The sequence below is a fragment of the Populus alba genome, chromosome 13 (assembly GCF_005239225.2).
Source record: "Populus alba chromosome 13, ASM523922v2, whole genome shotgun sequence".
Classification (NCBI taxonomy): Eukaryota; Viridiplantae; Streptophyta; class Magnoliopsida; order Malpighiales; family Salicaceae; genus Populus; species Populus alba.
In genome coordinates this window covers 5,862,986-5,877,202 of record NC_133296.1, presented here as the reverse complement: position 1 = coordinate 5,877,202, position 14,217 = coordinate 5,862,986, and the positions used below count along the sequence as shown (strand labels likewise).

The 14,217-nt window shown below is 31.2% G+C and overlaps 1 protein-coding gene across 1 annotated transcript; it reads left to right on the top strand.

The window, feature by feature from the left end:
* Positions 1-553: 553 nt before the first annotated feature.
* On the top strand, positions 554-3,418 carry LOC118042431 (transcription factor MYB56). The gene is made up of 3 exons (XM_035050093.2): positions 554-1,779; positions 2,052-2,483; positions 2,625-3,418. Exons 1-3 carry the CDS (start codon positions 1,314-1,316, stop codon positions 2,909-2,911), a joined length of 1,185 nt encoding a protein of 394 aa, XP_034905984.1. The 5' UTR covers positions 554-1,313; the 3' UTR covers positions 2,912-3,418.
* The last annotated feature ends 10,799 nt before the right edge of the window (positions 3,419-14,217 follow it).

Genomic DNA, 14,217 nt, shown 5'->3' with positions numbered 1-14,217 from the left:
AATTATATCAAAAGGGGCAAAAATACTTTCTTCCGATCTCTCCATATTCTTTTTTACGCTTCTTTCCATTTCATTGATCCTTTAATGAGATAGTTGCTTGCAATGACATATAAAATACTTTTCTTTCTAAGAACAGTCGTTTTAATAGTAAAAATAAACTGGGGCTAAAGATAATTCTTTTTTTTCAATCAATAGTATTGTAAGTAGGCTATTTATTCTTCAATTTCTGTACCATCTTTAAAATTTGAGTGTTAGATAATAACATAAAAAGCAAACATACCCACCATTTAAATTTTAAACTAGAGACCTCAGAGCAAGTTGGAAGACTAATGGATAAAAGAATCTAAAATGGAGAATAATCAAGTAACAAAACAAGTAACAGCCATGAAATTTGAAAAAAAAATAAAGTAACTGAGGAAAGTCTAGGAGCTACACAAATGATAATGGGGTAGCAACTAAGAAAAAGAGCAGCAAGGATGCATTAACGACAGGTGGTGGTGGTGGTGGTGGTGTTAAAAGGACTTTGGTCCTTTTAATTTCCGTTTTCCTTTGAAAAAAGCAAAAGCCTTTCAGTAAAAGACAAACAGATTCTGGTTTTCCCCAAACCCCAAGAAAGACCAAGAAAAGAGAGAAAACAAAGGCAAACACCAATACCAACACCAAAAAGCATATGTTTTTGAGGGACACCCCCACCCACCCACACGAGTGGTTCTCGAGTTGCATGCAAAGCAACGCACCGCACTCCAGCAATACAGAGATAGAGACTATTATTTTTCCCCTATAAACACCATATGACCATATTGTTGGTGTTGTAGATTCACTGTAGAGAGAGATCAGTCTCACCTCATAACAAACACATTTATATATTGGAGAGTGAGGAAGAAAGAGTGAGAATCGTGTGGGTTCATCTCTTCTTTTTGGTAATGGTTATTGCTGCCTCTCTCTTTCTCATTCAACAGTGAAACCCCATTTCATTCCCTGTTCCCTTTTCTTATAAATTAGCATCCTCTGTTTCCTCTGATTCTTCCTTGCCTCAAGATATTTAAAACTTGTAGTTCTTCTCTTGCAAACAAGCAAACCCTTTGAAATGGGCAAGAGGGAGAGTTGCTAACATGGAAATGCAATTCACTTTTGAATCTCACTAGCCAAAATCAAGCGAGAGAAAAAAAAAAAAAAAAGGAAAGAAAGAAAGCTCCTTTTCTCATATTATTCCTCTTTTTTAGGCATTGTAGAAAGGAATCCATCCGGGGTTTTTGAAGTTCTGTTAACTTTGATTTTCCTATCTGGGTTTATCTGGTTTAGTTTTGGTCAGAATGAGTCTGCAACACCTAATGAGTGACAGGCATGTTTTCAATGGTTATCAAGACATGAACTTTTTGCCTCCACCTCCTCTTCCAGCTTCTCAACTTTCTCTCTCTCATGCATTTGGTGTTATGGGTCAACCAAGAGAGATAAAAACTAGTAATCCTCAAATGGATTTTCAGAGTTTGAGCCATTCAATGGACCAGGACAGTAAACCATGGAGCATTCAACAGTTAGAAAGCTGGGGAGCTAAGAGACCTGATGAGGGGAATTTTTGTGTTCAAAAAACGAGCTTGTCTTTTAATTCAGGTGAGCAAGAGGAGCCTAAAACCTCTGTTCACGGTAGAAATGGGAATGCGAAGCTTTGTGCTAGAGGCCATTGGAGACCAGCTGAAGATGCTAAGCTCAAAGAGCTCGTGGCCCAATATGGTCCTCAAAATTGGAACTTGATAGCAGAGAATCTTGAAGGAAGATCAGGTAAACCCCTAAAAATTTTGTTTTGAGCGAAACATGTCCTCAAAGATGTTAGCTTGTGCATTGATCATCACCATTGAAGATAATAAAAACGGTGTTTCTTTCCTTTTTTTTTTTTTTTTTTTTTTGTTCTTGATTGGCTATTTTTAATAAGTTTGATCAAATTGGTAAAATGGGAAAACAAGTCTTGGAATTCCATTTATTTTTTCAATTTTAAATACCAAATCTGTTAGTTAATAAATATATATTTTTTTGCTTTATGTTTTGATTTTCAGGTAAGAGTTGTAGATTAAGGTGGTTTAACCAGCTAGATCCGAGAATTAACAGGAGAGCATTTACTGAAGAGGAAGAGGAGAGACTCTTAGCTGCTCATAGACTTTATGGCAACAAATGGGCTATGATTGCAAGGCTATTTCCTGGAAGGACTGATAATGCTGTTAAGAACCATTGGCATGTGATCATGGCTAGAAAACATAGAGAAAATTCCAGCATTTACAGGAGGAGAAAGCCCTCTTCGTCAGCTCAAATCTTCCCTAAAGGATCATTAGATGTCACTTTGCAGAACAATGCTTGCAGTGAATCCACAACCATCTCTAGTACCATTGATGAATCTGGCTCAACGTGCACTGATCTCTCCCTCACTCCCTCTTCAACCAAAGTACCTCCTAGACTTTTCACCAGGTTCAGTCCTCAAGGTGGCCGAAGGGGTATGTGCTTATTTTCGCCATCCCATCTGTAAAAGACCATTCAATTTCTTAATTACTTTTTCCTTAATGGGTTCTCACTGTTTATTTAATGTGGTCTTGTTTATATTAATTATATCTTGCTATGGTTTTTCGGGTTTGCAGGTTCTTCAGTGGATAAGGAAGTGACAATGGAAAATGTGGATTTTGACAGGTTCTACGGAAGTGAAGATGGGTTTGATCAAAATGGGCCTATTGGGGTGGTTAGGGGTGTGGACCAATCTGGCCAGTCTGATTCGAACTCAGAAGATTCCGTCACTGAGTCAGTTGGCACCAACAGGGCCAGTCCCTCTCGCTGTGGTGACAATGAAAACAGGAATGAGAAAATCAACATGCCCTTCATAGACTTTCTTGGAGTAGGAGCTGCATCGGATAAGTTTGGTTTTCGGTAAAACTAAAGAAAGAAAAGGAAGCGCCGGTGACAAAGATGAAAAAAGTGGGTGGTCTCAGGTGTCACTGACAATGTTTAAAGAACAGTAAAAGCTCGCAGGTAGAAAAGGGGAACACCGATGAGGCGGTAAAAAGGACAGGGAAGAAATAGTAGCTAGGAGCTGCAAAACAATAATCCTCAGAAAACTTTGTAGTTTTGGAGTTATCCTGCGGCAGCGCCTGCAGCCAATGTTATTCGCTCTGATCTGTAGCATTGTGGCAAAATCTTGTATGTACATGATGAGAGAGAGAGAGAGAGAGAGAGAGAGAGAGGCAAAGCCAAAGTAGGTTGTTTCTCTTCTGACTACTGACTCGTAATGAATGAATCTGCCCATCTTTCATGACTTTTCAGAGCAGTGCTTGTCATTGTTGTTTGGTATGCCATTGTTGACCATGTTTTTCACGATACTTTCTTGCCATCTTCCTTGTGCCTCGCATGGATTTATGCTTTTAGTCACCTTATGCTTTAATCAGCGGTTCATGGCTTTGCCAAAATGCTGCATCAAGTGGGGTCTACAAATCTTGGATGAGCCTTCATGCTTCTTTCAATTGACAGGTGCATGATTCCGAAAGTTCTTTGTAGTTGATTGTAATTTGTTTGTAACTGACATGCAATCATGGTTTCTCTCTTCTTTTTCGCAGAAATTATCTATGAGCATTTATAATAATTCACAATAGAACATGGTTTGCCTGATTTAAAAATAAAATAAAAAATAAAAAGGGTTGTAACGGGTTTTTTTAGAAATACATGAAAATGGATGGTGATGAAACTGGTATATATCATGCATATATAAAGACAAATAAAATTATAGATCTTGCAATAATCAGAATCAAAAGAGTTTGAGGTAGCAGGATTGAACCTTAAGTAACTCAAAAGCTTGTCGCGAGGATGATTGCTCTAAGAGAAAAACAGTAAATAATATTTACTTTCTTAGCATCAACTCTTACAAATTTACTCTGACAAATGATTTTCACAGATGGTATGATTATTCAAGAAAACTTTGTTATAGCTATCAACTATTACAAGTTTTAGTAGGGAATAGCAAAAAAATTAAAAAACCGATTAAATCGAGAAAATTAAAAAAAAATTAAAAAAATTAAAACGTGAAAAAAATTGATTAAAATTTTGAAAAAATTGACCGGTTCGGTTTGGTTTTACAAGCCTGAAACTGAAAAAACCCAACGAAATCTAAACCAGAAAAAAATCGAGCCAAACCGGAAAAAAACAAACAAAAAACAAGCCAAAACCAAGCTTGACTCAAAAAATCAAACTGAACTAAAACTAATCAATTTCTTTTTAAAATATTCAATTTAATTGTTTTTTTAATAAAAACCAAATCAAATAAAAAATATCACCTCTAAATTTAAGCTAAAGTGAGCTTACGGAGCTTCAGCGCATAATTTCAATCAGATATGTGCAGTGGTTGGTTTTTGTGAGGTTTCTAAAAATTTTATCTCAAGAAAAAATAAAACAATCGTGGGCTTTGGAATTATTGGGCCTTAAGCTATATCTTCATTTATTAAAGAAGATAAAGGCCCCCATATAGGATTGTTGTTGTTTATGGCTGTGCCATGAAATATGAAACGAAAAGAATTTGTTTGGTAAAGCTTTGCAAAATTGTCTTTTTATTGGAAAAAAAATGAATATTTACAATAAGTTTTACGGAATCCTTTTTTTTAATTAATAAAAGAATATTTTTTTTTTCATTGGAAGGCCAAACGGGTCTTAGGTTATCCAATAGGGCAGTCATATCCCATCTCTAAATCTTACACCATCCTTCTTAATAAGTAAAATTCCTAAATATTAATGGCGTTTTCTTTTAAGAGTTTGTATTTAAATAAAAAAAATGCTTTTCTTCAAAAAACACACGGATATGAAGAAAAACGTGTTAGTAATGAAATTCCAATGATGTTTTACTTCATGGTACCATCTATTATTGATACATAATTATTTAAATTGATTTAATCAAATAAATTCACCTAAAATTTGATGATTCAAATTTAACTTAAGCCCTATTTAAAGTCAGATAAATTAAGATATTGATTTAGATAAATTCAATTATTATGATCAAAACCCACTTAATTTATTTGACGAAACATGATCAAAATATGTCCCAAATCAAATATTAATTCAAGATTTTAAATTATATTGTATTTTATAAAAGAAGTAAAATTCTTTGTCAACTCACTGCATTAACACATGCTATTCAAATTGGTTTTAATATTATATACAATGTTTCAATAAAATGAAATGTTAAGAAACACATGTTAGGTTAACCTATAAAACCCGGGTCAGGAGATCTGGATGACTCCCTAAAAAAAAAAAAAACATATAAATTTGTATTTCCAATCAATCTAATGTTAAATGATGAAGTTGAAAAAAAAATATTAAATTAAAAAAGGATAGAAAAGGGAGTTAACTTGGCTATATTGCAAACTAATTCAATTTTTTTAACATAAAAAAATATCTAGGCATTGCTAACATGATTTTTAATGAAAAAATTAAACTGTATAAATATTGACCCGATATTATCATGTCAACTTGATAGGTCTAAATACAACTCAAATATAAAAAAATATCTTGAATTAACCTAGTTTAGCCTACTAAACTCGTGACTTGAATTATAATACTACCTATTATTGAATGATAAATTAAAAAAAATAAAATTAAAAAAGCACTTTATCCTATGTCTTTCAGGTCAAAGAAAATGCAACTTGAAAAGTGTGATTTGGAGCCTGTTAGAGCTTTTAAGCGTTATGCTTGTCATATATTGGGCTTAACATGATTCTGGGCCTCTGATTTGTTGATTTTCCCTTTTAGCTCCCCTCTTTTCACAAGCTCTGAAACAAAGGACTCTCCCAGAACCGAAGGAAGGATACGAGACCCTCAGCTTTTACATTCACTATTATGTTTATTTATTTTTTTCAACTTCTGAGCTGTCCAAGTTCAGAGTTCATATATTTTCTATAAAAAAAAAAGGGTTAAAAAAGAAATAAATTAGCTCAACATGAAGCTTCTCCATTTGGAAATCTGTCATGAACGTATCCCAGTTCGAGCAATTACAATTTCGTGTCCAATTAAATCAGGTGATGATCAAATATTATTAGTATATATTTCATTTAAATTCTGTCAATATATAGAAAAATAATACTCCAATCCGCTCAGCTTTTGCATTGAAATGCCCGGCATAAAGTGAAAGAGCAAATTCAAGTTTCTCTTTCACACCGCTCCCTGATGGTGATCAAATATTAAATGAAAATATATTTCAGGCAAATAAAAAAGAAAAAGAAAAAGAAAAAACAGAAAATGGCAGCTCCATGGTTAACCAGAGTTGATTCCACGTAAGGTTCACACTGACCTAGAAAATCCTGCTGGATTTGCGTGGAAAAAGATGAACAGCTTGCATCGTTTCAAATCATGAGCTTGATTCACTATTTTATAAGAACTTTGGATTCCTGAAGTCGGTCGACTGATTTACTTCCCAGTCAATACAATCCACACCATAAAATCTCCAGGCAAATCTTGAATGCAAGGCATTTTAGAACCAGAAAAAAGAATCTAAGGTGAACCAGTTTTTTATTGTTTTTGCCAACCATTAAACCTTTGAAAAACCTTGGATTCACATGGTATTTCTCAGAAAATGTGCCTGATGTTCTCAGAATTCAGTAAAGAAATCTCCAAACAAACATCCGTCTCCTTTGGATTGGCTCTCTTGGGCGGTGTTGAAGCCAAGCTGTTTTCATTTTTTATTTTTAAAGCTTTCCGACGGGAATCCATTTATTGGCCATTATGCAGTTCCATCAAGTGCTATGCATATTCATTAATTTTTTTAAGAATAAAAATTTTATTTTAATATATTTTTAAATAAAAACACTTTAAAAAAATAATAACTACAACATTTATAAAAATGCTTTATACACGAGATTATCCTTCAAAAAATATATATATAATAATCACGGGGACATCAATTATTAGTATTATTTTTGATGGGCTTGAAATTAGTGTTCTGAAAGATTTCTTCGTCCTTTTAACATCAGGACGGGACACGTGCTCCCTTTTGGTTTCAGATTAGAAACAACGACAAATTAAAGCCGGTGATCTTGAGCTATAGCTGTAGTAGGCGACAAAGGACTTTAAAGGACGGTACTTGTGCTTGCTTTCACTTAAATATGCCGCTCGTGTGTCTGGTCTGTGCTCTAAGGCTATTATTAATATTCAAAACTTTTCAACAAAAAAACACACCCACACGTGTGTGACCAAAAGTTTTCAACACGCATGGCGGGGTGATGAGGTTGTGTACGGTTCGAGCAATGATTCTAGATTTAAATATTTTTGGATTTAATTTGGTTTTTTATAAAAAATAAAATCAAACAAAAAAAAAATATCAATTTTTTTCACAAACTCAATTCATTCTTTGCTCGTTAACTTCAGAACTTGATACTTGAAACTTTTACAATTTTTAATTAAATAGTTCAAGACTCTCTTATAATATTTATATTTTTCATTTGGATTATACAACCTAGGAAATGGTTGATATATGGGGTTTGATGGAGTTAAGATAACAAGTTCAAAGTCTAAAAAACTCGTGCGGCAGAGATATGTTAATCTTTGACAAAGATACTTGAACAATTAATGCTACAATGAGACCTGGTTGAACCAAATAACTAATACCTGAAAGCCATCTTATTCATCTCTTGTCATACTCTGAAGCCCATGGTTGGACTTTTTAATTTTTTTTTTATTATTTGATAACTTGTTCAATCCTTTCGACAATCCTAATAGCTACATAGAAATGCTAAGCTAAGCTTCCTATTAAATGCTCATAATAAAAGGATTTAAAGGTGTTAACGAATAACATCACCATTTCTATTTCTATTAGTGAAGGTTGGATATGTGTAGCTTTATCTTGTCATCTTAGCACATATGCCTCCATAGACTCATGGTTTCTGTTCTCTATGACCATCAAGCTGGTTTTGTTAAGAGTAATTTTCAGATTAAATTTATACTACTTCAAGAAGGCGCCTACTAGATCCTTTCACTTATTGATTTTAGCACTACCCAGTCTCATATACCAACTCTAGGTAGATCATGTGAGACTATCCTAAAAGAAATAGATTAGTATTTTGTTATTGTAGATAACTTTGTCCATCTTATTGTAGTTTGATCGAAGATGAGTGTTTGAGCATTATAGTTAGGTATACTTGATGAGTCCGTCACTCTGAACTTTTTTGGCATCATAATGTTTGGAACCACGCAAACTTCAGCTGATCATATAGGGGCAGACAAATCATTTCCTTTAACTACTTTCAATCTCTTTTTTATAGAAAACTTTTTTTTTTTCCATAGTTCATGGGATCAACATATTTATCATTAGAGGGCCTTTTAGGAATCAAATTTATAGTAACCATAGTTTGAGTTGGCTAGAAGAGGGCAATAGGGATAAAATGTTGCTTTGTTGTTAAATCTATCCCCAAGTTCTAAGATATACGAAGGACATGAGCTAATGATACTTTTATAGGAGAATGTGCAAACATTTCCACTTTTGGAACTTAATGCTTGTTTGAGCAGATTTATGAGTCTAGCCACTTCATCTTTGATGCTCTCAATTTCCTTTGGATAACGAGCCTATAGTTGAGCTTTTTCTTTGTTTTTCATCTTTCCTTTAGTCAGGTATAATAGACCTTCGGTTGGAGACCTACGTTTCAACCTGTGAACATACATGTTAAATGTATGAGCATGTTTTCAATATGATGAGCTCTCCCTTCAAGGGGTCATACACAGTTATAACTCTTGCATGATGAACATAAATTTTGATTCTTGCTCAAATTCTACAACTAAATTTTTTCGAGTGGTGACCATTATGTCACTTGTAAGTCTTGAACTCAAGATGCTACATGTGTAGGGAGCATACACCATAAAGGCAGGTTTTAATTCTTCTATATGAGACATGTGATAGGTTCACTACTTAGTCTCTAAAAGGGTCTTAGATATGCCCAGTGACGACTTTTGTAAAGACAGGGGTGTTGAGAGGAATGGTTAAGGCACATATGTCCACCTTTACCAAGCATGCATATATGAGTTAAATGTTTTACGCATATGAAACCTGACCAATAGTTATAGAGCAAATCACTAATCCCATACTTAACCTAGAAGTTTATGTGTGTTTTTAAAAAATTAAAATAGTTTATGCATGAGGTATTAGTCCGTATCCATATGTACAAAAGAATGCATATTGATAATAAAAAAATGATGAACAAAAAACAGTAGAATTTAAAGCATAAAAAAGAAAAAAGTACACACTAATTAAAAAAAAAAAAACACAACCAGACAAACAAACAAATATTAATCCATGAGTTTTGTAGTGGAGTTGTCATTTTATCGCACGTGCACAACTTCATAATGATCATCCTCCTAGATAGGATCTTTGATGGTGATGTGGGTTAAAAGAATAATAAGTTCTTGTCCTTTATTAATAAAAAAAATAATGGGAGTTGCCATTTAGTATTTCGTTTACTATAAATTTTATTGGTCTAATATAAACTAAGGCACTGCTATGTTTTCTAACTGTTGATCTATTTAGGATTTGAGTAAAGTCATCCTCAATAAAGAGGTACTTATCTAATCAAATTAAAACTTCACAATTTTAATGCAAAAACATTAAAAAAATAAAATGATCTGTCTTTTTATTTAATATTAGAAATACATCTTATGTATAAATTTATAATCTCAGATATTAAAAGAAATGTATGTCACGTTCTAACGGATAATCATAAACTAGTTATGACATCCTTTAATTAATTCTTCTATTTTTTCAAACTATGATAAAAAATAAAATATGCATGAAAATTTTAGATTTTGGCAATATACAAGATTTTTTTTTTATTTCTTCTTATTATTTTTTTATTTTTTAGGCTTTGTTTGGGAAAAACCAAATTTTCCTTGTAATAAAACTACCTAAACATGCCTATGAGGATATTTTGCCAAATACACCCTTAAACAAAAAATCCTTTAGAAAAACAATTGCAAACCAAACAAGATCTTAACCTTTTGACTTAATTTTGACTTGACCAGATTCACCTAACTAAGTTGACCTAAAATTTTTTGTTCAACCATAAATCAAAAAAAAAATGTTGGTTTTACCTGAAAACAACAAAAAAAACAAAACCAAAGATAAAAAATAGATTAAACACCAAAAAGCACATAAAAACTTAAAAATTGTTGAACAAAACGAATAAAAAAAAATAATGAAGAACAACGAAACCCATCCTAACAACGTGAAACCCAAATTAGACCAGATGTGATTAAAACAAAGACATTTACATGTTGGAAATCATGCAAAGATCAATAATCTAGAATCCATTCACTTTGATTATTACTTAAACGTAATAGTTTTGTCAAAATAAGTTTCAGTTCAAAACTGAAATTCTAGGATCAAATGCCATCAAAAACTTGTTATTGAAGCAAATAAATCATAGATTATTTATTAATCAATCATAACAAAGGGTCATGAGCAAAGAAATGGATCTAAATTGATCCAAACCAAGGGGTTAAGGCAATTTTCTTTTCAATAACACAAAGAACATTACCTAGAAACCTAGTCACAAACCCAACAAAAAGCAGTCACTGTCATGCCAAGAAAATGATATTTGTAGCTTCTAAAGCATGCATTCTTTAACCCAATATATCACACTACCATACAAAAACATGTTAGAATCTAAAAAAACTACCAAATAACATCAAAATATCAAAATCATGTATGAGGTAACAAATCCAAAAAAAAAAAAAAATACTATTAACTTAAAACAAAATACATGTTCATGTAATATGGATTCAAAATTAGTTTTTCTAAACTCATTTGGGTTATGAATAGATGTAGCACAACCAAGAAGAACATCATTGTTTAAACATGCATTGCTTAAGTTAAAAAAAAAAAACTAAAACAACACACACACACACACACATAACTTAAACAATAACATTATAATATCAAAAACATCATAAACAACTTCAAAAAGAACACATTAAATAAAGATCACAACAAAAAAGTGGTGAATACAATATCACTTGTTAAGCATTCCAAACTATTTTTCTATACCTGTAAATATAAATATAAAACAAAAACAAATAACAAAAAAATACCTTACGCAATTCTAAGGTAAGTGTTGTAAACCATTGATAAGAACTCATTTAAGAACTTTTGTGTATGAACCCACGAAAAGAAGGTTGGTTCTTGCACAACAATGTTACAGTCATGATTGACTGAGTTGCTCACTTTCCAGATCTTTTCGAAGCAATTTTAACATCATTGTCACCTGAGACCATATAAAATTGGTAGAATGGATATACACCTTTCATTTGGATACAATCTTACATAATTTAGAGATTGTAACTCCACATTCATTCTTTTAAAGTTGCCAACTCGATCGACAACAACTTTCAAAATAGAGATCAGTTTACTGAATGATGTGTCACTCACATACTCTTCATTAAGTTTGAACGAAGCGTCATTTAATGTTTTTAATTTGGGATTGATAAATTTCAATTGAGTGCATATTCTTTTAATTTTTTTTAATTGCACTTATAATTACCTCCAATTAATTTCATGCAATTTCACCCCTTGTAAACTTAATTGTTAGACTTAAAGTTGATCGTTTTTTTTTAGTCCTTGGTTCTCAATCTTAAATTTTAACTCTCAAGTGACCAACAAACATCTAATTTTTTTAATTTAGCCTCTAATTTGATCAATTTTAGCCGCTACATTATTGCACCTTTTTTAGTTTTGTCATTGGCTTTGGATTACTTCAATCAAGTCTTTAGTTGCCCATCAAACTTTAATATTATTACAATTAAGCTCCTGATTTGATCAAATTAACTCTTAAAAATTGCAATTCAACATCTAAACTTTAATTTCTTCAAATGAAAGCCTGAATCGACTTTAAAAATCAATTTTAATTGTTATTAAACCTTTAATACATTCAATTAAACCTTGAAAAAATCCAATTGAGTCTTTAAACATTCAATTTTGAATTTTCCTCCTCAAATTGGATTTTCTTTCCCAAAAAGGCTAACCAGTTGAAAATACACTGTCAAATTTTCCAATCATGTATATTTTGATCTTCCTCAACCAGTCTTCAATAATTTCCTGAGTTTTCTGGTATATTCTTCTTACTAATATATTTTTGATATTTTTCTAATATTATTTTCATTTTTTTTTTTGTATTTTTTCTTTTCTTTCTTTCTTTTTTGATTTTTTTTTTTGTTTATGTGAAGCCCCAAAATAGATAACAACAATTGTAATAAACCTCCTATAGTTTACTAGTTTTTTTCTTTTTTCTTTTTTATTTCAAATGTCACACTTTAAATCCTCAATCACTTGAAATTTCTAAATTGTATAAAATAACCAAATTGCCCTCATATACCACCATTAAGATTGAGATCAAACACCCTAACCTTATAATACCAAGAAGCAAACCTATATCTTAAAACCATAAAATTCAAGAAACCATTATCATTAATTGATCTAGTCTTGATCTTTTTTTATTGATTTTTAAATCTGTTTTCTATTTTGTTCTTGTTTTATTTGTTGTAAATATTTATAAGTGGGTTTGATAAATTTTATGTAAGGTTTTCAGATTAATAAGAAGACTTTTGTTTTAGTAAAGAGAGAAAAGAAGGAAATTATGAATGTAACTTTAAACTTAGGGTGATGGATGGTGAACAAACCCAAATCAAACACCCTAAACAACATAGTGTTGCTTAGATGATACTGGTGTGGGTTTTGTGGTTTTGGACTTATATGATGATTTAGCTTGGTGTTGTGGTGGCAAAGAGAAATAGATGTGAGTGGTTCTCAATTTGAATTAGGGAGTTGGCCCTTAAGAAGAGGTGATGTAATGTTAGTAAGAAGTGGCTTGTTTTGGTTATAATATTTATAGAAAAGTTATAATATTTAATATAAGAGTTTTTTAGTTATTACTTGAAATATAATAATAACAATCTCATATATTTTTTTTTTATTTTTTAGTAAGGAAATAAAGTGCTATGAACTTATAAATTCCAGGTTATAAAGTATATATTTTTTATTTTTAAATAAAATGCAAAGTAAAAATAAATAAATAAAATACAGTAGATTTTTATAATTATCCCAAAACTTTGTATATCAAGCCAACGTGCGCTTGAAATAGCTATTCACTAATTAGAATGGTGGATCCTACCTTAAATATCAATATTAATTTGATTAACGTATTATATGGTCTAGCATTTGTATGTCCTAATATGGCTTATATTTTTATGATCATCATCATCATCGTTTGATAATATCAAAATCATATAAATGACAAATAAATTCATAAATATATATCTTTGAAGTTCAATAACAATAAATTATAATAAAACCCATTTGTTTGCTAAATGTCAACACATCAATACTTGAGTTTGATCATTCTATCTTATTATAGAATAATAATCATTGAAAAACAAAAAATATCTCACTTGCACATAAAACCAATCAAACATTTATTTTACATCCATTGACTCAAAGATGATCCTCAATTTGTGAGTGAAAAAATAAGTACACAAATAGATTAACTATTAGGGTTGGTATTAGATAGGGTCGGGGAGGGCTTTTTTTTATGTAATGCATTTTTTTTTTAAGGGTAAATTTAAAACCATATCTGCTATGTAATTTTGAACAAAAATTATATAAAAAACTAATCGAATTCTTATATTATTGGAATGGTAGAACGAGGATAGGATAAATTCTCAAATTCATTCAAATTTCTTTTTTTTAACTGTAGTATTGATAAATACAAATATGATATTGCTAAGTGAGAATTGATGTTGGTAGGGTTAAAGTATTTTTTTGAGAAACCAACCCTCTTAAGTTTTATTATATTTGTTTTACTAAAAAAATATATCTTTTCTAATTGTTTTTTTTTGTTAATTATAATTTTTTTTTTGAGTGATATTGAGATATTTCATAAAATTTAGAGGGATAATTTAAATTTACACATTTTTTTTTATTACCATTGAAAAAATATGAAAGGAGAGGAGAATATGAGCAAAAATGAAAGATGCATGTGTTGTGTTGATGTGAGCAATAATGAAAGATATTGAGCTAATTGAAATAAAAGTTTTAGGTGAAATTGAAACAACACATAAATCTTGATGGAGGGGTAAATTAAAATTTACCCAATAGAATTATATTATAAAACATAACTAGTGATATGAACTAGTTAGTAAATCACTATGGATTAGTGGGATTATATA

Coding starts and splice junctions, on each gene's coding strand:
- LOC118042431 (XM_035050093.2), top strand. CDS start 1,314: ATGAGTCTGCAACACCTAATGAGTGACAGGCATGTTTTCAATGGTTAT. Junction 1,780..2,051: donor GAATCTTGAAGGAAGATCAG/GTAAACCCCTAA, acceptor TTTGATTTTCAG/GTAAGAGTTGTAGATTAAGG. Junction 2,484..2,624: donor TCCTCAAGGTGGCCGAAGGG/GTATGTGCTTAT, acceptor TCGGGTTTGCAG/GTTCTTCAGTGGATAAGGAA.